Below are 26,337 nucleotides of genomic sequence, written 5' to 3'. Positions count from 1 at the left end.
TGATTGTATAGCTCCACATCAGCAAACGATAAAAGCACCACAGCTATAGCGAGGAGAATCCCTTTTTCAGATTTTGTTTGTTTCTTTGATCGTTGTGCACCTTATCTTATCAGACACGACTGAATCAATTTATGTTTCTGCTTTCATCTTATACCCATAATGTGGAGTTGATCTTAATCAAGGAGCGTATTAAAAAACAAGGATAACAGCAGAGAAAATAACAAGTTTGAAGCTATAATGCATCAGAGAAGCTTTACAAAGGCCCAATGTAGTTTCTTTAACTAAAAAAGTATATAAAAAAGCATTCTAAAACTGCTTGATCACACTTAAGTACTGTACATCACTAAAAGCCAACAAAAAAAGTGGGGAGTCGTGATTTTTTCATAAGCTGACAAAACCCAAAATAACACTTAAACCATCAATTTACCGTATTACAGAACACTTGGAGAAGTACGTCCACAACAAGTTGTTCTTGTTACTGTATATATTTCATGCTGCACATCAGATAACATAGTTTGTTAAGCTTTGTAAATGAGCCTAAGAGCAGTTGGCAGTGTGTCATACTCCTGATCAAAGACACCAAAATAACCTCGGATCTAAAGCTTTCATCATTCATGAGAAATTAGCTTGTACTTGTCAATGGGAAAATGAATAGAGATGTCACAGGAGTGAATGTAGCTGCATACATTATACTGCTTATTCCCTTCTCTCACTGAACCTGGATCTAAATCCAAGGCATGTAGCTTTTGTGCATTTCATTCCATCATTAATGTCTGAATATGGTATCAAATCTACTTTAGTGTCAGGCTAAGTTAGAATATGCTGTATTGCTCTACATATTTCTTCTCACAATGTATTTGGCAGCCAAACCCCAGTATTAAATAATATGAAGTTTACATTGAATTACATATTTTCTTACTTATTGTCATTGATCTCAGTGCAGTGAAAGCACTGGCACAATCGTCTACATATATAAAACAATTTATTAATCAGGTTATCTCATCAAGATCAAGTAATGATCAGGGAGTAGCATCAAAGGTCGAAGGCCTTAAAGGGGCTGTATTTGTAATACTGAAAACTGAAACGTAGTACATGGCTGGACCGTGTATGATCAACGTGCTTAATTGTGGACAAATTGTTACAGGGATAGTCAACCGTGGTGTCTATAATATGAATATGGTATTTTTTTGTTGCGTACTTTCAACAATTTGTTGTTCTAGGTCACTCATCTTATGCCGACCTTACACCAAACGACCTTTCAAGCGATTATAGTGTTGCAGACAAATTTACAATATACTTTTGCTAGAGTTTGCACACTCCCGTCATCTCAATCGTTTGGTGTAAGGTAGTCCATGTCAGTCTTTTTCCCGTCTTGACGTTCCGACAAAACGTTTATCGTTAACAATTACCGTAAGTTTTAAATCTCGGTCGTGAAGTTAAATCATGTTGGACATTGTCCAACAACTAATGGGTGCGCTCCCTCCAGCACCAAACAGGAAGCAGCAAAGCCAGTTTTGTTTATGGTTGCTATGGCTAAGATGAACGCTAAATAGGGAAGATTGCCGATTTTCAACCTTTCTGAAGCGTGTCATCCAACCGGAGTTTTTCCGGCGGATGAACTTCGACCTCTGGGTACTGCCGCCTTTCATCTGCATGTACGGAAGAACTGAAAATCGGCAAACTTTCCTTTAAGTTACCAGCCAACGCTAGCGGTAGCCAACTAGCTTAGTTACATTTTTCAAAACAAAGCTAGTTGTAGTTATATGAGTAGTTTCTTTCAGCAGGTTTACAGCAGCTGCTTAAGCACTGCACGCTTCTTTTAGACGCCCAAGTTAAGCAATTGTAATGTTCACAAAGCACATGCTGCACAGTGCTCTGCGAATGGTTTGTGATGCGGATCGACGGTTTCAGACTTTTGTGTATTTTTTCCGCGAGCAAATCTTGCAAGAAAATGAGACATAGGTCTTTTGTTCAAGCAACAATTACAACTCATCTTTACGTTTCTAATGGTGGCGCCCTCTAGTGGCCGCAGTAATTATGATGGGAGCAAAGCAGAAAGTGACAAAGTATAAGAGTGCGAACTTGCTCATGAGGAGGTAGGTTGAATTAGTGGATAGGTCATGTGATAGTTCAGTGCCACGTGCGTAACTGGAAGTGAAGTAGCATCCGATTTTAATCCAAACACACAATCTTTTTCTTAACTTAACTAAGAAGTTTTGGTGCCTAAACATAACCAAACTGAGTTGTTAACAACGTGCTTAAAACCACGACCGTTACGTTTATGTTTTCTGGTTTAAATATGAAGACAGAAAACGCTCCTGTGGTTTGTATTAGAGGGTAGGAATAAACAACCCACATTGTCAGATGATTTGGAGGAATTGTTGACTGTTCACTGGTAAGCCATTATAAATATAAACGACATATTATATATAAAACAAATTATCTTATTTTGATAAAAGCTAAAATATGCATTGCCTGCTCGCCAACCCTTTGGATTTTCCTGCGCCACCCCCTGCTGTTCTTCTACAGTTTATGAGAGTCATGCTGAGGCAATCACACTTTTCAAACTAGTAAATATTTAGATTGATATCGCAATCCGGCTTGGGCATGGCATGGTGGCTCTGTAGCACCCTCTAATTACTTTTTGAAACCCTTGATATACTCGAAAACTCACAAAAGTTGGTGCACACATCAAAATCTGTGAACATTGCAAAACTATACAGCTATTTGGTTAATGCACCCCGTAATGAGTGGAAGGCCATAATTTGTGGAAAAATATCATTTTCTGAATGTACTGCAAACAAGGAGTGGTGCACTGCTTTAGCATTTTGTTTCTTGAAAGAAGAGAAATCATTGACCATATGTTCTAAATAATTCTAATTCTTTACTGGAGTTTCAGTTTGTAGTGGGCCTATAATTGGAGATAAATATAAGTTCCAATCAGGTGAGGCATGATATAATTCAAATATGAAGCATAGCGTAAGTTCTGGCAGGTCACGGAGTCAAGCTTGGCTATTATCTCAGCTCATAGCTGACAGTTACAGAGCCAGCACACCAGCTGATGGCTCAACTGATTCTCTCTTTTGATTGGATTTCCAAATAGCACGCTCTATTTAAACTCTTTTTTCCCAGCATACCTTGCTGCATCTCTGCTAGCGCTTGCAACCCACCTCCACCCCAGCTCCTCCTTTCAAATTCATGTTGTCTGACTTAATCAATGTTGTGTCTCTGTCATTGATGCTGTCCTGTTCTGTGCCCTATGGGGATCCTGCACTGCTGCTCTCAGAACAGAGCCATACTGCCATTGCAGATGATTGAATCTATTTTGACAAAGTGGTCCTAACTGAATTAACAGTGTTGCCGCTTACAAATTGTTTATCAAGCAACATAGGTGGAAATCGCGGTGGGCTCGAATGAGTCAGGACCCACTCCATCTGAGGGTTGCCCCCCCTAAAAATGTGTGTTGAATATAATATATACTGTACTTCAAATAAATGTAAATGTAAATGGACTGTATTTATATAGCGCTTTTCTAGTCTTAACAACTACTCAAAGTGCTTTTAAAGAGTACAAGAACCATTCACCACTCGCACACATTCATACACTGTGGCCGAGGTTGCCATATAAGGTGCCACCTGCTCATCAGATAAACATTCGCACACATTCGCACACATTCACACACTGATGGCACAGCATCAGGAGCAATTCAGGGTTCAGTGTCTTGCACTCTTGGTAACGGGACTGCAAGGCCAGGAATCACACCACCAACCTTCCGATTGGTAGGCAACTGCTCTACCACCTGAGCCACAGCCGCCCAAATTGGAATTTTGTAAGTAGTAAAACAATACAAACGCAAACGGGGCAAAAAATGCATTTTGAGACAACCCTCCCGTGCCTCACAGCAGTTTGGTCCACTGCTTGGTTCTCTCCCTTAATGTTTACAGAACGCAGAAGTCCAGTGGGACTCGTAGGAGAGATCAAATTGCTTCAATAAGTAGGCTGGCAAGGCTGTTTTATTCACTTTGAACATCGGATGAAGTGATTATTTTCTCTAATACAAATGATGTTGAGTCATTATTTAAATTAGCCATGACAAAAAAGTATGTATTTTTCCACGAGTCCGTTATGTTAGCAGGTATAAAGTTACTTAGCTTGTTTGGTAGCTTGTTGTATAGTTAGTTAGCTAGCTTGTTAATTCCACCCACTGTGCTTCAAGCTACACACTGGTTATTGAAAATTAGCGAACAAAGTGACACTTATCTGGCAAGGGCATTTGCACTTACCTCACCCTGAACCATGCAAATGGAAATAGTATCTTTATGCTCAACCATCTGTGGATGATAAAGATGAATATCCAAAAGAAACAATTCCAATATTCTAAATAGCACATTGTGATTTTAAAAACATATTAATGGTTCCCCAACCTCTAGCTGAGGTGTGGACAGCAGAAGACACATCATCCTGGATGAGATCAATAGGAAATCTATTATTAGTTCTTCTCAAAGTGAGTTGTCCACAGTGTATGACAGGCCGGGTGAGAGGTCTCGCTACTCCCATCTGTTTCTACTGTAATGGTGTAATACTGAAATATATCAAAGCAATTTATCAAAGCACAAATTCTGCAGAATATTTTTAAATGCCTATTGTACATAGGCTTGTATGCTATTTTATTTTACATATTATATATGGATCGAATTTACATTTTGGATGGCCTAACTAACAAATTATTGAAGTCATGAATAAGCTATTACAAAATAAACAAAGAGTAAAAACTATATATGTATTTAAATTTAATTAATTGTTAATTAATTGAACAAATGATTAAAAATCAGAGTGCTTGGGCAACCTAGCTCACCCGGTAGACAGTGCGGATCACCCAGTGGCCATGGATTGTTATTGGCCGATATCCATTCTAAGTAGTTTGATTGTGTAGCCTCATGAAGGTGGCTATTTTTGATCCTTCATTAAAAACATCAAACAGTTAGTTTGAGCATCCTGCTGAGGGACTCTGCTTATCACTGAGGTGATAAAACACCCTCCTGCTGGGGCCCCCTTTGTCTTTACACATGGATGCCTCCTCTCCCACTGAAAGAACCTCTCAACTTTCACTGATCCCTTTTGGTGGCTACGTTTTACACAACAAGACTGTAAATTAAATTACTCCATATGAAACATGTTTGGTTGTTTATTCTTCAAGGTTCCTAGCTTCTTGGACTCCATAAAAGTCGAAGCCCAACCCAAAAAAGATTATTAATGTCTTTCTAATGCATATTGCTGTTTCAAACCAGATGTAAAATATCTTTTCATTAAGTCATGAGCCCCTTTTACATGACACTATCATGCATAAGCCACCATGTGGTACAGTGTGCATTGAGCAAGATCAGTTCACCTTTTACCAGAGGATGCCGGTCGGGCCTGCTAGCCCGGCTAAGGACAGACACACAGACCTCCAGCGCCAGATCCATCGCACACAAAACGGATGAGCTGGAACTCAGCTTAGCAACGAATAACTACACACGGAACTGCTGCGTGATGATTATCACCGAAACCTGACTGAACCCCCTGATCCCGGACGGCAGCTGGCAGCTAGCAGGCCAAGCTAGCTACTAGCAGGATCGAGACAAGCTAGGCTAGGTGACAGTACAAACTTTGAATTTAAACAGTTTCTTCACACTGTCGGACTTGAAAACACATCTTGTTGTCACGTAAGGGCCCTGTTCATGTTGTACAGACATTTTAATTGCATTTGTGTCTGTTAAGAGGCACAAAGGCACTCTTTATAAGATGCCCCGACAACTGGCATTTTAGCTAACTGGGCGCTCTGGACGTAGCTGCAGCAACTCCAGTTTGCTAGCACCGATTGTGGTCGTTTTTTTTCCAATCGACAGTACTCGCACACATATAGCGATTCAAGAAAAAATCGGCCGTAATTCTCCTTTAACAAAGAGTCCCTTATATTCATCAAAGACCCACATTAACCAAGGCTTAATGCTTCTAGATCAATCACTGGAGCTTAGCTTTGATTAACCAACTTCAATATTTAATGGAAAATAATCTCATAATTAAATAGCACAACGTGGTGTCAACATAAAATAAAGCGCTTTCAAACCCGGAATGTGGAGTTCACTTCGCGATGAAAACAAAATACTTTCACCCTCATTCTGCAAACGAGGGGGGAGTGTCTTAATCCAAACCATGAATTTAACAAATTGTTTTGGTGGTCACTTTTTCTGGCTAATCTCCACTACGTGGCCCCTGAAGGACTTTCATCTGGCGGTGCCTGTGGCCGGCTCACAGTTAGCTATTGGCGGCTAAACAACTGCCACTGGTAGCCGGCTTCGCAGAGCTAAATACAACCAGCAACTGCCGCTCGGATTTTATCGTTCTATGGTACTATAAACCGTTCACTTTACAGCGCTTTACTTAGTTTAAAATAATTATATTTTAGGTATATAATATATGGTCTATTGGTGAAGTAGTATTGGTCACATTGCGGGGGGGATTCATTTTGTCCCCACCAGGGATAAAAAATAATTCAGCAGAGGCAGGGATATGTAGACCAAAAAGGGGCAAATTGCACCCTGTCTACAACATTGTTCTGAGATTTAATGTTTCAAAACTCTTTCCATTTCCTGTCCTATATAAAATAACTGATTATACTGTACATACACTGTAATACATTATTGCCTACAGGTTATGTTCATTGGCAAATACTTGTTCATTAGCACGCATAATGCTGAACGCAGAATGTAGTGTTGTGTTTACAGAGTGTTAATGTTTGGTAACATTTTTTAATACATTCCTTAATTAAGTCTGATGTAATCCTTATCTAAAAAGTAGTGATGGGCATACAGTGGGTTTGAATAAGACATTGATAAACTATATGCATGAATATACAATTAATCAGTATGAAATACTGTGAACTCCAAAATTCAAACAGATCTTGTACTCTGTAACGTATTATTGTTTGTGCATATAATTGTATTATGTTATCTTTCTGATGTTATACTGAAAGGTGTTTCTGAACCATCACCTTATCGTGGTGGAGAGGTTTGTGTGTCTCTGTGAACCTGAGGGCTGTGTTGTCTGGAGCTTTGTGCTCCTGGTAGGGTCTCCCAAGGCAAAGTGGTCTCAGGTGAGGGGCCAGACAAAGAATGGTTCAAAAACCCCAATGAAAAAGCTAAGCAGAGATGGAGTGACCCTGCCCGGAGGAAGCCCGGGGCCCCCGTCTGGAGCCAGGCCCAGACAGCGGGCTCGTTGGCGAGCGCCTGGTGGCCGGGTTTGCCACGGAGCCCGGCCGGGCACAGCCCGAACAAGCTACGTGGCTCCCATCTCTCCAGCCCATGGGCCCACCACCTGTGGGAGGAACCGTTGGGGTCGGGTGCGATGCCACATGGGTGGCAGTGAAGGTCAGGGGCCTCGACGGACCAGACCCGGGCGGCAGACGCTGGCTCTGGGGACGTGGAACGTCACCTCTCTGTGGAGGAAGGAGCCGGAACTGGTGCGGGAGGTGGAGCGCTACCGGTTAGATCTGGTTGGGCTTACCTCTACGCACAGTCTTGGTTCTGGAACCATACTCCTGGATAGGGGTTGGACTCTTTTCTTCTCGGAGTTGCCCAGGGTGTGAGGCGCCGGGCGGGTGTGGGGATACTCACAAGCCCCCGGCTGGCGCCGCTGTGTTGGAGTTTACCCGGTGACGAGAGGGTCGCCTCCCACGCCTGCGGGTTGTGGGGGGAAAACTCTGACTGTTGTTTGTGCATATGCACCAAACAGGAGTTCGGAGTATTCGGCCTTCTTGGAGACCTTGACTGGAGTCCTGCATGGGGCTCCAGTGGGGGACTCCATTGTTCTGCTGGGGGACTTCAACGCACACGTGGGCAATGATGGAGACACCTGGAGAGGCGTGATTGGGAGGAACGGCCTCCCTGATCTAAACCAGAGTGGTTGTTTGTTGTTGGACTTCTGTGCTAGTCATGGATTGTCTATAACGAACACCATGTTCGAACATAGGGATGCTCATAAGTGTACCTGGTACCAGAGCACCCTAGGCCGAAGGTCAATGATCGATTTCATAATAGTTTCATCTGATCTGAGGCCGTATGTTTTGGACACTCGGGTGAAGAGAGGGGCAGAGCTGTCAACCGATCACCACGAACACCGTGGTGGACACCGGTGGTCAGGGAAGCCGTCCGACTGAAGAAGGAGTCTTTCCGGGATATGTTATCCCGGAGGACACCGGAGGCAGTTGCAGGGTACCGAAAGGCCCGAAGGGCTGCAGCCTCTGCCGTGAAAGAGGCAAAGCAGCGGGTGTGGGAGAAGTTTGGAGAAGACATGGAGAAGGACTTTCGGTCGGCACCAAAGTGCTTCTGGAAAACTGTTCGCCACCTCAGGAGGGGGAAGCGGGGAACCATCCAAGCTGTGTACAGTAAGGATGGGACACTGTTGACCTCAAATGAGGAGGTAATAGGGCGGTGGAAGGAGCACTTTGAGGAACTCCTGAATCTGACTAATACGCCCTCTATGTTAGAGGCAGAGCTGGAGGATAATGGGGATTGTCGTTGATTTCCCAGGCGGAAGTCACTGATGTAGTCAAACAACTACACAGTGGCAAAGCCCCGGGATTGATGAGATCCGTCCAGAAATGCTCAAGGCTCTGGGTGTGGAGGGGCTGTCCTGGTTGACACGCCTCTTCAACATTGCGTGGAAGTCTGGGACGGTGCCAACGGAGTGGCAGACTGGGGTGGTGGTTCCCCTTTAAAAAGGGGGACCAGAGGGTGTGTGCCAATTATAGGGGTATCACACTTCTCAGCCTCCCTGGTAAAGTCTACTCCAAGGTGCTGGAAAGGAGGGTTCGGCGGATAGTCGAACCTCGGGTTGAGGAGGAACAATGCGGATTCCGTCCTGGTCGTGGAACAACGGACCAGCTCTTCACTCTCGCAAGGATCCTGGAGGGAGCCTGGGAGTATGCCCAACCGGTCTACATGTGTTTTGTGGATTTGGAGAAGGCGTATGACCGGGTCCCCCGGGAGATACTGTGGGAGGTGCTGCGGGAGTATGGGGTGAGGGGGTCTCTACTCAGAGCCATCCAATCTCTGTATGACCAAAGTGAGAGCTGTGTCCGGGTTCTCGGTAGTAAGTCGGACTCGTTTCAGGTGAGGGTTGGCCTTCGCCAGGGCTGCGCTTTGTCACCAATCCTGTTTGTAATATTTATGGACAGGATATCGAGGCGTAGTCGGGGTGGGGAGGGGTTGCAGTTTGGTGGGCTGGGGATCTCATCGCTGCTCTTTGCAGATGATGTGGTCCTGATCGCATCATCGGCCTGCGACCTTCAGCACTCACTGGATCGGTTCGCAACCGAGTGTGAAGCGGTTGGGATGAGGATCAGCACCTCTAAATCTGAGGCCATGGTTCTCAGCAGGAAACCGATGGAATGCCTTCTCCAGGTAGGGAATGAGTCCTTACCCCAAGTGAAGGAGTTCAAGTACCTTGGGGTTGTGTTCGCGAGTGAGGGGACAATGGAGCGGGAGATTGGTCGGAGAATCGGCGCAGCGGGTGCGGTATTGCATTCAATCTATCGCACCGTTGTGACGAAAAGAGAGCTTAGCCAGAAGGCAAAGCTCTCGATCTACCGGTCAGTTTTCGTTCCTACCCTCACCTATGGTCATGAAGGCTGGGTCATGACCGAAAGAACGAGATCCAGGGTACAAGCGGCTGAAATGGAGGGTGGCTGGCGTCTCCCTTAGAGATAGGGTGAGAAGCTCAGTCATCCGTGAGGAGCTCGGAGTAGAGCCGCTGCTCCTTTGCGTCGAAAGGAGCCAGTTGAGGTGGTTCGGGCATCTGGTAAGGATGCCCCCTGGGCGCCTCCCTAGGGAGGTGTTCCAGGCACGTCCAGCTGGGAGGAGGCCTCGGGAAAGACCCAGGACTAGGTGGAGGGATTATATCTCCAACCTGGCCTGGGGAACTCGGGATCCCCAGTCGGAGCTGGTTAATGTTGCTCGGGAAAGGGAAGTTTGGGGTCCCCTGCTGGAGCTGCTCCCCCCGCGACCCGACACCGGATAAGCGGACGAAGATGGATGGATGGTGTTTCTGATATTTAATCTACCATTGGTGATATAAATAAATAGGGTGTGAAAATATATGTATATGTGTATATATATACAGTACAGGCCAAAAGTTTGGACACACCTTCTCATTCAATGTGTTTCTTTATTTCCATGTCTATTTACATTGTAGATTCTCACTGAAGGCATCAAAACTATGAATGAACACATATGGAATTATGTACTTAACAAAAAAGTGTGAAATAACTGAAAACATGTCTTATATTTTAGCTTCTTCAAAGTAGCCACCCTTTGCTGTTTTGATAGCGCTGCAAACCCTTGGTGTTCTCTCAATGAGCTTCATGAGGTAGTCACCTGAAATGGTTTTCACTTCACAGGTGTGCTTTGTCAGGGTTAATTAGTGGAAATGTTTCCCTTATTAATAAAAAAGCAAAGGGTGGCTACTTTGAAGAATCTAAAATATAAGACATGTTTTCAGTTATTTCACACTTTTTTGTTAAGTACATAATTCCAAATGTGTTCATTCATAGTTTTGATGACTTCATTGAGAATCTACAATGTAATAGACATGAAAATAAAAAGGAAAAGCATTTGAATGAGAAAGTGTTTCCAAACTTTTGGCCTGTACTGTATATATATATTTTATTTTTATTTATTTTTAATGAGAAACACCTCTCATTACAGGTTGTGATCTCCACTTTTGAGCAAGATTGAAATGCTGAATGTCATACACTTCATTTTCTGCATTCTGGTGAATATTTGTGCAACAATTTGTGCCTTTTCTGCATCGATTTATAGTGCAAATGTAATTGCACTGGCCAGTTTTGATAATGGTAAATTGAGCCTATGATTATAGCACAATACAAAATACCCCACAAACTTCAGCCTCCAAAATCATCACAAAGTTGAAACAACACATCTCTATAACAGTTTCACAGCGACTGATTTAACAAAATACATTTAAAAGGAGAGCTGCAGGACATCTGTCCATTGCTTCAGGTTGTACAGTATAGAATGTGGTGATATTTACATGAATGAACAAGTGTGACCATTTGAATCTCAGAAGGAGCTTTGTGATCTGAACTAGCTTTACAGAAACATGGTAATGTGTTTGCATGAAGGAACTGAAATAATAAATGCTACATTCTCTTTGCTACTATGTAATCCCATATCTATAAAAAGAGGAAAAAGTTAACAAGGAAAAAGCATCATTGAGTCTCATATTAACTGCCTTCTTTTATTATCTTCATATTTATCTCAAAAACAAATTATACAAATATCAAAGAACTTACAAACAAATCAACAAACTACTTCATACCCAATGTGTTTACCAAAGAAACATTGTCATAAACGTGACAGAATAAAGACTAGATCGGCAATGGATGTAAATAAAATACAAATAAAAATGTTATATACATCACTGCGATGCATCACATACAAGAGTTTACTGTCAATGCAAAGCTAATCTGAAGACACCAACACATTTCAAATGCTAAAATTCAGAACAAAATGGGTAATAGATTAGTTCACTTGCTGCACAGTATTTTACTTTTTATCAAAGCAGCATCTTAGAATCTAGGAGTTGGCTCCAAATACAGCGCATAGGTCTGGACATCCAGCTCCTAGTTCAAATCTCTGTGTATTCTGGTCGCAAAATGACCATACGCTGGGACTGAACTGGATTTTTGTTTAGTAATGAGATGTTCATATTCAAAGCTCTTTGGTAAAGTAAAAGTAAGTTAAAGTAAGTCACGTCATCAAAATTGGCTGAAAGTCATGTGACAATGCAATCAAATAAAAAAAGACATTTATGAAAAATTTATCCGTTAACGAAAATATCACTATTAACAAAAGAGAATAAGTGGTCTGCCATTAGAAGCAGAAAGACCGCGAAACCTGCAACATGCATGCAGGTTTCCTGAATTAAAGACTTACAAAATCACAGAGGTCCTAGGCTTTGTTGGCTTTGTACGTGAAAAATCTTCACACATGAAAAAACTAATGAGTGCTGACTGTGTTTACACGTGCGTTAATATCCCAGTTTTGATTATTTTACTGGTTTTGAACATATGTAGAATGGCCTCACAAAACATGAGAAACCTGGTTCTTTGTCTCTATGTAGACCCAATTCTGGCAAGATCAGGTTTCTGATAGCGAGGGCTCATCGGGTTTTTGCGTTTGTATTATTCTGTACTTGTTTCCACTTGTTTCTTTTAATCTCTTTCTGCTTGTACAAATGAAGGCCAGAATTTGTCTCTGTTTTGTTGGTGTCCACACTATTCAGCACACTGGAAGTTAACTGAACAGGCGAGGACGATGGCTTCCTCAGCTGATCAGCAGCAATGGAAGACGAGAGTGACAAGTTACCTATCTGTTATCTTCTATTACTGGTGTCAGAATTTAACATCATCATCACATCCCTTTCGAGTGAAGATCATGATTTATCCAGGTTTCTGAAAACAGAATATTACGTTTACACAGGCGTAAACGCATAACCTTGATACTCGATCATAGTCTCGCTTTGCCAGAGGGTCTGACTAGTCCACACAGCATTCTGGGATGGGATGAAAACACGCTCTGGTTTATTGGCATTTCTTTAAACCAATCACAATCATCACGGGAGGGGCTAAGCTCCGCATGGAGCTGCAGCAATATAGCCTCGGGAAGGAACTTGTTTTGGTGTAATGTGTATGTTTAAAAGTTGCTTTAGTCGTGCGAGAAAAAAACTCAGATTGGACAGATAGTTTTGCTAGCTGTCTCGATTTTTCCGGCAGAGATCTGAGGAGCAGTTAACCAGGGGCGTAGCACACAATTCTGGGCCCTGTAGAAAGGCATTCTCTATGGGGCCCTGCCCGCATCCACAGCTATTCATTCTAGCATCTTTTTGGGCCCTCCTCACATGAGGGCCCTGGGTACTCAGTCCCATTTCCACCCCCACAGTTAACCATAGTCCTCATAAATCCACCGGAGATTAAAATCCCAACACAAAGAAAGCGGAAGGAAACGGACATCGGAAAAGACATGCATCCGGTGGAATTTCCTGCGGCACGGAGCAATCCCGGAAGTAGAACTTCGTGGATCTAGACTACTCTGATCATACCCGACATGCCTGTGGATGTACTCAGCAATCTACAGAAAATAGAATATTAGAATAATATAGAATAGCTTCAATCGGTTCTTTTGATGGGGCTACACTTTTGTTAACATCTGGATTGGAGGCTGTGCCTTTAAAAACTCTTACAGCGTTACAGTTTCAGAGGATTTAATGAATCAGAAATTGAATAGGGAGGTTTGAGTTTCATATTTGATTTTGCTGTAGCGTCCAAAAATGACCCCCAAAATCTAAACGTTCCTCAGTGATGCTGTTGAACTCAACGCAGTTCACGTTACAGTTTCAAAACCCAATGATTTGTATGCTCTGTATCTTTCAATGTAAACAAGCTTTAAGGTTTGGCACAACAAACTATAATAATCATACATGATTTAAGACATGATTTTACTAAAACAATCTGAAAAAATATGAACATTTCATTTTCTTGTTTTAATCTAAAGTAAACACACACACTTAGTTGATCTCATTTGAAATCAATGTTCTCTGTAGAAACCCCCTGTAGTGACCCTCAGTCACAAAAAGAAACACGAAAAAGAACACGTTGGCGAATTTAGAATGGGGTGTAAAATCATCTTAGCCCATGAATTCACCTCAGACATCCAATCCTTAAGCACAGGCACCAGAGAAACATCACTTTTGATTATTTTTCCACATATAAATAATAATTATCTCAAGAATCGGTTGATATAAGTCAACAAAATACAGTCTGTACAATATATTGATAAAGTCGTATGGGTGAGGTAAGACCAACCAAAGCAGGTTCACAATGTAATGGATGATGGCATGTATGCACAGTAAAATAATAACAGAGCTTCATTCCAATTAATAACCAAGGGTGTCATTGGTCGGGGCTGAGGGATGATCAGTAGCTTGGTTGGTCAGTCTAGCACTTTGGTCCAAACAAGATCTTTTGACAACTACTACAGTAGATTGCCATTAAACCTGATATTGATAGTCATAAATCCTTATGATTTCACAATCCCCCAAATATTTAAAACACACAAAAGCTAACGGTCTGAATTTGATGAAATTTAGCTGTGGATATCCAGGGTCCACAATGGGTTTGACCCGCCTGACCTTTCTATTTGTTTCTTTCACCGCTGAGACGAAATTTCTCCCCAGAGGTTTTCCTCGTTGGGTGTTCAATGAACACTGTTCAGGCCAAAATGTCAACACTGCACACAAGATATTTCATAATCTCACCCAAACAAAATCTTAACATCTTAGATGTCGGTGCAATGCACTTTGCAGCCTCTAAAAGGTAGCCACTTTAACTGGGCTTTGCGGTTTAAGTCTTGTTAGATTGTCTATCCATGGTTGTATGAAATAAACTACATTTCCTGAGTTTTTAAACCATGATATTGGCATTAGAATCTGCAAACTCAATTTACTTCCTGACACCAAGAGAGACAATCTGGTCCTGCAAAACATTGCATTATCACAAATACGTTTTCCTGATTTATCAATTTTAGGTTAGAGTCCTTTGAATTTGTTTGATATAAAAGAGTTTTAAGAACACGGCTGTCCAAATGGACTCCCCCAAATTACTATTCAAAGTCAGAAACAAGATTCTGATCATCTTAACGCGGTTTCTATTCTCTTGACTTCACAAACACGTTTTATTACTGAGCTACTCAAAATACAAATAGAATGATTTTTTTTGTACTGTACATCTCATAATTTTACTGTTTTTCTTCACCCTCATCAACATAAGCTTCAAGCCCCAGTGTAACTATCATTACCCTCATTGTTCCATCATTATAGCCACTGCCATAATAATTACTAAATGCATGTTGCGATCAGATTCGACACAGCTTCACTCTGTCTGCAATCTGCTGACTCTGAGTCATTCCTTGCAAGCACATATTGGAACGTGTGTACCAGTCAAATCTGTCACACAGGCCTCACTGAGCTGCTGTACAGTCTCACGAGGAGGAGGAAGAAGACAGCAGTGTCTTCATCCACGTCCTTCTCACAAAGAGTTCGACAGTTTCAGACAGCCGTTTCCTGGTCCTCTCTCTGTATCATCTGGTAGTGCTGTCTGTTCTCCAGATAGGCCGCCAGTTCAGAGTCCTTAGCCTTCTCAGCCCTGTTCTTAGGAGTCTCACCCTGATAAAGAGACAAAGAAGAAGAAGAATTACAGAAATAAAAACAGTTATAGAATACTTATCTTATTTTGACTGTTTTGTCCTTTTAGTTTTTGCTATTCCACCTGCGGCCAAACATTTACAGTCCACGTTGAGCTATCTCAGCAGGAAGAGGCCAGGCTGGCATGAAATCCCCCCTGACCTTTCTGTGTCTGTCTATCACAGCTCCGAGTGTATTATGGTGCTTTTACTACGGTAATTTACCACAGTGTTCACATTGTCATCAATTGTTTAGTTCGTAGTCACTTACTTACAGATTTGTTACAAGGATTTCTCAGTACTGTGCTCACTTTTTCAAAATCAGTCAGGACAAAACTGTGGAAACATTTTCATTTCTTTGACAAAGCCATACATTCAACGTCTGCATCTTTGAAAATGGAATTGTTTCAAAACCCAGCGTAACGCAAAATCAACTGGACAGAACACATTGCTACATCTACATGTAAATCAAAGGTGAATTGCAAGAGAGGACATGAGGTATGATGTGGACCAGAACAAAACACAAAAGACATGCTTGACTAGCACTGCTATATCTGTATTTGTATAATAATAATAATAATAAGTTGCAGCCAAGCGCAGGGCCCAACAAAGGAAGGCCAATTCCTCAGACAAGACTCAGCAGTCTACCTCCATTGAAAAAAAAACAGGGACACTCCTTTGAGGCCAGCAACGTTATGCTGTTGATCGATTCGGTTGGGGATTCGCACAGTTAGCTTAGCCTGGAACAACCAAGAACATTCAAGCCATGCTGGAACGGCGCAAGTCTTTTTCCACAGCAAAATAAGTTGTTTACCTCGATGTAGGTATTGGAGGTGCGCTTCTTGGCACAAACCACAAAAGAGTCTGTTGTGCAACCCTCACCCTTAACATAGTCAGACATCTGGGACTGGAAGACTCTAACAACAGACACAATACAACATACTTGTAATTTTGTAATTTTGCGATGCAAGCTGTGATGCACACTGGGCTTTAGACTTTGGGTCTTGTTAAAAATAAAACAGGCTTTTGTCTTATTTGTCTTATTCCCACTTGTCACGATGAACGGCATCTCCTCTCCTCAGTGCTGGAGCGATTGTGCGTTTCATTAGCTCCAGTTGCTGTGTCGAAAACGTGTGTGATAGTGAGTTTACAGGCCAGCTGAATTTCTCTATAACTCAAAAGTGTTGTTGTTAAAGTGGCATTGTCTCCAACTAATAAAAATGAGATAATGAGAAACAACTGAATTTGAAATGAAATAAACAACATGTGTCCTTGAGAGGACACCCACACACACACAAACACATATTCTAAGTGGTTGTTTAGGGGAGAGGGGCCATTATACTGAATCACTTCCAGAGTTTTGAACAGACTCTAATTAGTTGAGTCTAGTGTGTGTGTGTGTGTGTGTGTGTGTGTGCATTTGTCTTTGGGGTTCTACCAGATTTAGAAACATTCCCAGTGAGTGAGTGAGTGAGAGAGAGAGAGGGGGGGGGAGAGAGACTAAGTGGTGAGTGCAGAGAGATGTAGAGATAAAACAGAGTACTTTATGAAGATGTCAAAATCATAGTCTCAATGTCTTATTGAGTAGTTTTATTTTCTCAAGTCATTTGTCTCTTTTTCCATTCATTGCACTCTCTTGCTGTCTGTCTCTCTTTCACACTTTCTCTCACACTGTCTCTCTCTCTACATTCTTTCCTCTCTATCCCTCTCTCTGTATCTAGGTCATTGCTGAGTCCAGCCAGTTAGGAGCTTTTTCTCAACTGTTGAAACCTCAATGGAAAACTGAACAAAAATGAAACAAGATCCGTATTTGAGGCAGACACAGCACACGCGCGCGCACACGCACACACACACACACACACACACACACACACACACACACACACACACACACACACACACACACACACACACACACACACACACACACAGCTTTATGAGCTTGTTGGACATCTCATTCTAAAACGTTGGGCATTAATATGGATTAGAAGCCCCCTTTGTAGCTTCGACATCCCCCACTCTTCTGGCAAGGCTTTCCACAAGATTTTGGTGTATGTATGTGGGGATTTGTGCCTATTCAGCCAAAAGAGCATTTGTGAGGTCAGGCACTGATGTTGGACTAGAAGGCCTGGCTCGCAATCAGTGTTCTAATCCCAAAAGGTGTTCAACAGGATTAAGGTCACCAAACTTTACAGTAGGCACTATGCATTCAGGTAGTTAACGTGCTTCTGGCATCCACCAAACTACGTCCATCAGACTGCCAGATAGTGAAGCATTATTCATCACTCCAAAAGACATGTTTTCACTGCTCCAGAGTCAAGTTGCTGAATGCTTTACACCCCTCTAGCTAACCCTTGGCATTGGCATGGTTATTATGTGAGGCTTGCGTGCAGCTGCTGAGCCATGGCAACTCATTTCAGGAAGCTCCCAATGCAGTGTGTGTGCTGCCAGACGCAGCACTGTAAGTTTGCATGGTCTACCACTTTAGTGGGATCCTATGATAGTGTCACATTTAAAGTCACTGAGCTCTTAATGACCAATTCTAAATTCTAAATGTTTGTCTATGAAGAATGGCCCCAGCATCCCATATTCCTGAACCACCTTTCACAAGTGACAATGAGGTACAGGTGACTTCTCCAAGTCTCCAAAGTCATGTAGATTGGATGGGCAAACTCACATGATTCCTTCCAGTCAACCTGCAAAAGTAGGGTTGACTGGAAGGTCAATTGATGCACAATCAGTACTGAATTTACATTGCTACAGCCCCCTCTCATCGGCTTTCCCAGGAAGGCTGGGTAGTGTGAAACTTGCTAAGTGGTGCACATTTTCCGGTCCTCATTTTTAAAAATAGGGAATCAAAATCCGGTTCTGTCAGTCCACAGGCACTGTTACCGTCTTTCAGATGACATTGAAAAGGTGTGTCAAGACACTCCCACAATATTTAGAATTGTCAGCATTTCAAGCATTGCTGGTGCCTTGCAAAGGGCTTGTCAGTCGCGTTTCTCAAAGGGTTTATATGTAATATTCCCAGTCAGGGTCAGCAGTTAAAAACATCCATCCATCAATCTTCAACCGCTTATGTATGTGAGGTAGGGTCGTTGGGGCAGCAGCTCCAGCTGGGGACCCCAAACTTCCCTTTTTCCATGCCACATCAACCAGCTCTGACTGGGGGATCCCAAGGGGTTTCAGGGCCAGTTTGGAGATCAACACATTCTCACTCCCATCGCGTAAAATACAGACGCTTGGTCAGGTGCCTTTGACGTTGTTATTGACGCTAAAAGACTCCTTTAGCATCAAATCTAAACCCCGCTTTATTTTAACGCACTGGTTAGGGACTATTGTCATCATTTTTGATGCAGTTAGGTGTAGCTACAAGATGGCGGCGTGAACGCATCGCAATGCTCCGTGTCTCTCCAGATTTTGGTAATTTAGTGGTAATATACTTGTTTGTCTCAAGTATTTTCGGTTAAAACAGTTTAGCGTACACCCGACAGGAACTTTTGGACATCGGTTCCTGCAACTCTGACTTAGTTATTAGCGTACTTCCAGAGATCGCTAAACCAACGACACCTTCAAACATCCCCACACCGACTGGAAGGATCTTCAAACGGACACGCAAACTTCGCCGCAGGGGGTCGCGCGGTGGAATTCGAGCGAGGCTAAAGCTAACTCCACATAGACTCGCTCTTGCAAGCCTTTTCCTCGCCAGTGTTCGCTCGCTGGCAAACAAAATAGATGAACTGCAGCTGCGGATCACCACATACAGAATGATTATGGACTGCAACATCATGATTTTCACAGAAATACCCAACAGTGCTATCGAGCTAGCTGGACACTGCCTCCTCCATGCAGAGAGAACAGCGGTTGACTCCGGTAAGACCAGAGGCTTGAGCATCAAGTGATGCTCAAGCCTATAACTCATCCAGGGCTAACCTGAAAAGGGGCATCAAAAAGGCCATGCACAACCACAAGCTAAGGATTGAGGATCACTTCAAGAACAACTCTGACCTCCGACGCATGTGGCAAGGCATCCAGGCCATCACAGATTACAAAACTACTAACTCCACCCCCCCTGTCACCAACACCTCCTTGCCTGATGAGCTGAACCACTTCTATGGCCGCTTTGATAGGGACAACAAGGAGGTGGCCGTCAAGGCTGTGGTCTCTGCAGATCACCGGCCCCTCACACTGATGTGTGTGTGGCACTGAGCAGGACTAATGCACATAAGGCTGCTGGTCCTGATGGTATCCCCGGACCCGTACACAGAGCTTGCGCTGTGCAGTTGACTGAGGTTTGGACTGACATATTTAATCTGTCAGTAGCCCAGGCACCTGTCCCTGTGTGCTTTAAAACCACCTCCATCGTGCAGGTGCCAAAACACTCCACTGCAAAAAGCCTTAAAGGAAAGCAATGTTGGGTGACGTTACTTCTTGTTGACGTGCAAAGTATTGTCACCGACGCTAGCTCGCCCCTGTTTGCTGTATGTGACAAAAAATGTTGTAGCCTCAAAAACGCGTGACATCGCTTAGAGCACCTTTAATGACTTCCGTCCAGTTGCACTCACCCCCATCATTATGAAGTGCTTCGAGAGGCTGGTCCTGGCCCATCTCAAGACCTGCTTACCACCCTCACTGGACCCCTTCCAATTTGCCTACCTTCAGAACAGGAGCGCAGAGGATGCCATCTCTATGGCACTTCACTTTGCCTTGTCCCCCCTTGACAATAGCAACACCTATGTGAGAATGCTTTTCATTGACTTTAGTTCAGCATTCAACGCCATCATCCACTCCAAACTGATCACCAAACTCAGTGAACTGGGCATCAATAACTCCCTCTGTGGACTGGATTCTGGACTTCCTAACCAACAGACCTCAGTCTGTTAGGTTAGATAATCACACCTCCCCAACCATCACCCTGAACACCGGCGTATGTACGGGATGTATGCTAAGCCCTCTCCTTTACTCCTTCTTCACTACGACTGCACACCTGTACATGGCTCTAACACCATTGTCAAGTTTGCAGACAACACTATGGTGACTGGTCTCATTAACGATGAGATGGCCTACAGGGAGGAGGTCCAGTACCTAACATTGTGGTGCACTGACAACACCCTGGCTCTCAACACCAAGAAGACCAAAGAGCTCATTGTGGACTTCAGGAAGTCTAAAGCTAGCACACACACCCCAATTCTCATCAACGGGACTGCGGTGGAGTGTGTCACCAGCTTCAAGTTTCTGAGTGTCCACATCTCTGAGGACCTCTCTTGGACCCTCAACAACTCTACCCTGATCAAGAAGGCTCACCATCAATCTTTCTGAGGAGACTCAAGAAGGTCCACCTGCCTCCTCAGATCCTGGTTGAACTTGTACCGCTGCACCATCGAGAGCATCCTCACCAACTGTGTCACACTTTGGTATGGCAACTGCTCTGCCTACGACCGGAAAGCACTGCAGAGGGTGGTGAAAACAGCCCAACGCATCATCGGTTCCTCACTCCCCTCCATCTGCATAGCTTGCGTAAGGCGCGTAGCATCATCATCAAAGACAACCTTGACAGGGACAACAAGGAGGTGGACGTGAAAGTCCTGTGTTGTTTGACCCATCCACCATCCCAACCAACCTCCCTATGCGGAATTTCGGCCTTTAAAACTACCTGCTACCGTTGTCGCTCTTAATACTACATGACGTATGCCCGGTGCGTTCCATACACATGCTGAGGGGTGCTTATTGTGTCGTATCCGACACGGATGGACCACGATGGTGGTTGACTTTCGCAGGAGGCCACCTGGTACTACACCGGTGAACATCCATGACATTCTATGGGTGCGTCTGCAATCTTTTATACAGTAGCCTTCTGGGGGGCTGTGAGCACAGAGATGGACAGGAAAAGGCTAAACAGACTGGTGAAGAGGGCTAGTTCTGTTCTGGTCTGCCCTCTGGACACCATAGAGGAGTTGGGGAAGAGGAGGATGTTAGCCCGGCTGGTATCAATCATGGGCAACACCTCTCACCCCCTACATGAGATTGTGAGTTCCCTGAGCAGCTCCTTCATCAGCAGACTGCTGCACCCTCAGTGCAACAAGGAGCGCTACCGCAGGTCCTTCATTCCAGCAGCATTCAGTCTCTTTAATACAACATCATAATGTAGCACTGCTAGCTGTTTCTGCAACATGAGCCATCACTGGACAATATTCTGCACTATGCTATATTATGTATTACTCTGTCACCTCCAACTGTGCAATATTTCATCTCTATTCAGCCACACCTTACTCATCTGTATATTTATGTTTATATACTGTCTGTTTAAAGGAGTTTTATTACTGTCTAAATATTTTTGATTTATTACCATTATTATAACTAATTCTATTCTTTTTTATTTCTTATACATAATGTCTTTTTTTGTACTTAATGTGTATCTGTTATTCTGATGTGTGTAAAAATTCTTTTGAGCTGCTGTAGCACAGAAATCTTCCCAGTGTGGGACTAATAAAGTCTATCTTATCTTATTTTACAGCCATGGTGGTTGCCACTTGCTAGCGTCAGCTCAGTTCCACCTCCCTGATTTTGTGGGTATAGAAGAAGACCTTCTGGAGTCACAGATCCATGTTTTATTTACAGACAGTTTTTCAGTATGTACAGGAATTAATATATTCATAAGCACATCTGGATGATATGGGGAGACATATGCGGAGGGAGCCCTGTAGATTGATGGAGTCTGAACTGCCAGGCTGTGGAGAAAGCGTGATATGTCCTTGATGAGAACAATTATAGACTAGACAGAAGAATATTTAAATGTGGTAAACACCAGAGTCAAAACTGGGTATTATAATATGCAATGTAAGATTGCTGTTAATATTACAATGTTCAACACCATAGCTTCTTCCAGGCTCATCACAAAGCTCAAGCACCTGGGACTAAACACCTCACTGTGCATGTGGATCCTTGACTTCCTGACTTCCCAGGTGGTGAGGGTGGTCAGACACACCTCTTCCACCGTCATCCTTAACACCACAGCCCTTTCCCAATTCCCAGTTTGTGCATCCCCAGTTCATCTCCTCAATTCCTCTCCTCGCGTCTTAGTCCCGCCAACAGGAGATCCGAGCCCGAGGAGCCGAGGATGAGACTCGAGGACAGAGGAGTCAAGGCAACAGGCAATTAACAAACGCAAGCTATCTCTCCCTTGCAGCTGTCATTAAAAGGGACGTCAATAAATATGACGTTAGCTGTCCATTGTTTTGTCATACGCTGTATTTTATGTTCTCTGTCAGAGGAGCAGAAGTGTTCAAGACAACTTCTATATATTTACTTTGAATTCAATTCTCAACGTGGCAAAATGTGATAAGAGGGGGTCATACATTTTTATTTGTGGTTTATAACACACACACACAGACACACACACACATATATTTGTAAAAGCCTATAGCCTACATAAATAGGCTCTTTTAGTGTAAAACACTCCAAATGTTTGTATGAAAAGAACTATACAAATATATAGACTACAGTATATTATATACACACAAACGCACTATTTATTTATTATTAATGCGTGGATCAGCTCTTCATCCGAATCCGCCTGTAAGCTTAAAATCATCCACCCTGCCCCCACCTGAATGAATTATTTTCTCAGATTTAGGGACCTGCATGGATGTTTTCCTGCCCCTCTAATGTCCCAGTAGGCTGCGTTGCTTTTTTAATATTGTACTGTTTTAATGTTTGAGTGGTTTCTATAACAATTTACTTCAATGATTAGAGAGGCTCCTTGTAAACGCTTTCAATGCGGGCAGTAACGTCACTGTAGCTGATATCTACAATAACTGTGGTTATAAACTTGACAGAGGAAACAGAACTAGACATTTTACTTCTGAAATAATCCTAATCCTAATAATAATCCTAATAATCCTGCTGTTTCTCGAGCGTCTCTAAAATGCACTTTCAAATGAAGCCATCTTTCCGACAGAGAACATTAATAATATTTTCCTCGTCAATTGTGTATTTCACTCACCCGCTGTTTATCAGAATGTTAATTTCTATGATCCAAATGGCCCGATTAACCACAGGGCCGCGGAAATTGTCACTCTCCCTTTTTCCTCTCTCTCTCTCTTTCTCTCTCTCCTCCTCTCGCTCTGTCGCGCCTCTTTGTTTACATGCCACAGGTGAAAAGACTTCCGCAGAGGATACATTGGAGTCTTTGATCCTCGATCCTCACTCCTCGATGAGCATTTTAAGAAATGGGACGTCCTTCAACGTGGCGCGCTGAGTGTGATTTCAGGGTCACAAGCCAGAGGATCAAGGAGACAAAGAGGTACAAACTTGGGAAATGAGAAAGGCCCCAGAGCAGCCCAGGGCTATTTTTTGAGTCTCCTGCTTGAATCCCTGTACACACATGACTGCGTAGCCACTTCCGAATCCAACACCATCATCAAGTTTGCTTACAACACATCTGTGTTGGGCCTGATCACAAACAACAATGAAAAGGCCTACCTGAAAGAAGAAGCGGACCTGAGCCGCTGGACTCCCTACAAAGGCCCTACAAAGAGTGGATTTTTCAGCTAAACATACATTAGGCGGAGCCCTAGCCTGCCTAAAGGATATTTACACCACGCAGTGCACGAGAAGGCTAAGAGAATCATAACCACCACAACCCTGTTAAGGTCGGAAAGAAGGTACCGGATACAGCAGGCCAGCATTGAGAGGCTCAGGAGGAGAGTCTACCCTCAGGCCACCGAGATCCATAAATGAGGACGGGAAGGGTGTAGCATGGCTAAGGAAGAACCTATTACATTTTGGAGCGGATTGGAATCACGGAGCAGATACACAAATTATTTGTCATATTCGTTAACATTGCGAGATTTGTGCTGCATTCATGTGGTGTTGGAATAATGGAAAAGAATTTGTTCCCAACTGGGAAGATTCAAAATGCGTTAACGTTGTGCGATAGGGCAAGCTTTGGCAGAGGTCTGCGCTCTCCGAGTGCTCTTCTAGATATTAATGGTTTAAATGTATAAATTGTAGAAGCTGACATAATTAGGCATACATTTAACTGGAATTGTAATTTATAAGATTTGAGGTGACAAAAACATTGATTGATTGATTGATTGATTGATTGATGTGACTGTGGGCTTTAGGTTCTTTAAAGTAGAGGAAACTATTCTGCTATCTCATAAGGAGAGTTGATGTTTAATAAGTTAAATATTGCTAGGCAAATGAAACAAACCAAAGCTGCCTGCTTATTCCAACATTACTGGAAATGTTCTGGAATCTGTTTAATGAAAGAATTCTCTCTGTGTATATTTTTTTAATGAGCAGAACACAGTCAAAAGTTGTCGAGGGTTTTTTTTGTTTTTACTTTCCAAAATCAGTTGGAAAATATAAAATAGCGGTTTAAAATTAGACTTTTAAGCATGGGAATGAAAATAGTGATTTCCAGTAAAGTGTTTGTGATATTATGCATTTAAAGTCAGTTAAAATGTTGACGTGAAAACAGTGCAGCTGACTAAATGGTGTACTGTAAATATTGGACTCACACATACACGTGTGTGTACAGAACTTACCTGGAGGTCTGTTTTCATCAGTGAGGCTCCTGCTTCTACCAGATAATGACAGATAGTCCTGTGGCACAGAGATGCAGCTAGATGAAGAACCGTCTCCCCACTGGTGATCCAGAGGACAGAGACAGAGGGAGAGGGAGAGAGCGAGCATGAGTCAACCACCATTGATGATCAGGCACCCCATGGCTTTTGTTTGGTTTCTTATGTTTATTCCCTTTCGCATTTGATACACTTTTTAGGATGCCCTGCACATATAGACAGATCAGAGCCCAGTGAAACAACTTCAAAGCTGGTGCTACACTCACAGAACAAAGTTTCAGAGTTTTACAATATTTTCTCAGCCACACTGTGTCACCCATGGTGTGATCCTTTCTCTTTTTTTTGTCACAGGATCATCATTGGATTAAAACCAAATCAAAAACTTGAGAATGAGCATCTTAAATCCCTTTATAATCTGTTGAATTCAACTTTAATATTGAATCGTTGAACGGTTTGGTTGTGATTAAAGGCACCCACAACTGTACTTACTGTAGTTTTTCTGTGACATCGAGCAGGTCACTTGGAGCTGGAAAGCAAACGGATGAAAGGAGATTACTGCAGAGAGACAGACCAGATTTACTTCTGAGTATCAATGACACACTACAATAGTAGTCAATACAAATAATTGTCTACGTTCACAGGTTTTCTGTGAACTCAAATAAAAAATATAATCTTTTCCACAAATTGAATTAATTCTTCTTATCACAGTGGCAAGTGGAGATGGGTAACAAATAATACTTTAACTAAAAGAATGTGCATTATATACCCTACTTGTAATTATGTTGTTAAAATGTTAATTCCTAGCTACTGTATAACAGATTGCACATTGTCTTTTCATAATTAAAATTTCACAATTATATTTTCCAAATGTCATGATAAAAAGTACATCCAAACAAATAGATTTGAATTCTCATTCTGTATCATACTAGTAGTTAAGTACTGACATTTATGTTTATGATTTAACCATGAATGCCAAATGCACATTTTAAAACTAAAGGAAACTTGAACTATGTGATTGCAAATAAAACACCATGGTTTACTCTGACATCTCCGATGCAGGTCCAGAAGCCTGTATGCATTCGAATTGCATTACAATTTCACTTAATCTAATTTAATAACAACATATAATTACCATTGTCAAGGATATAACGGACCATCTCTTTGCTTCCTGTACCGACAGCATGGTACAGCAAACTGCAGCCCGATGAGTCCAGCGCTGTGAGGTCTGCCCCCTTCAGGTGTAGCTCCTGCAGCTTTTAGTGAAATAGGGGTTAAATAAGCTTTAAACTGGAAAACAATATGCAATTTGTAGCAATGGCTTGAATGTAACGGACATTCATTAATATAAAAAAAGTTACGCACTAAACCTTTAATAGAACACTTATTACTGCGATTTTAAAGACAGTGTGACCGAGCAGGCCCAACAAAGTCCTAAAATGTCCTCCCATGAT

The 26,337-nt window shown here is 42.7% G+C and overlaps 1 protein-coding gene across 3 annotated transcripts in view; it reads right to left on the bottom strand.

Moving 5' to 3' along the window:
• Positions 1 to 13,658: 13,658 nt before the first annotated feature.
• dgkza (diacylglycerol kinase, zeta a) overlaps positions 13,659 to 26,337 on the bottom strand; it is a 131,351-nt gene continuing 118,672 nt past the window's right edge. For all 3 annotated transcript variants that reach the window (XM_028571708.1, XM_028571709.1, XM_028571710.1), the window contains 4 exons: positions 26,019 to 26,139; positions 25,376 to 25,412; positions 24,851 to 24,950; positions 13,659 to 15,282 (listed from right to left, as the gene is read on the bottom strand). In XM_028571708.1, coding sequence (XP_028427509.1) covers positions 15,166 to 15,282; positions 24,851 to 24,950; positions 25,376 to 25,412; positions 26,019 to 26,139 — 375 coding nt within the window. In that variant the 3' untranslated portion in view covers positions 13,659 to 15,165. The remainder of the gene's footprint in view (positions 15,283 to 24,850; positions 24,951 to 25,375; positions 25,413 to 26,018; positions 26,140 to 26,337) is intronic.

The sequence above is a fragment of the Perca flavescens genome, chromosome 24 (assembly GCF_004354835.1).
Source record: "Perca flavescens isolate YP-PL-M2 chromosome 24, PFLA_1.0, whole genome shotgun sequence".
Lineage (NCBI taxonomy): Eukaryota > Metazoa > Chordata > Actinopteri > Perciformes > Percidae > Perca > Perca flavescens.
Note: the sequence above shows the minus strand (reverse complement) of the source record. Positions and strands in the feature narration are given on the sequence as shown.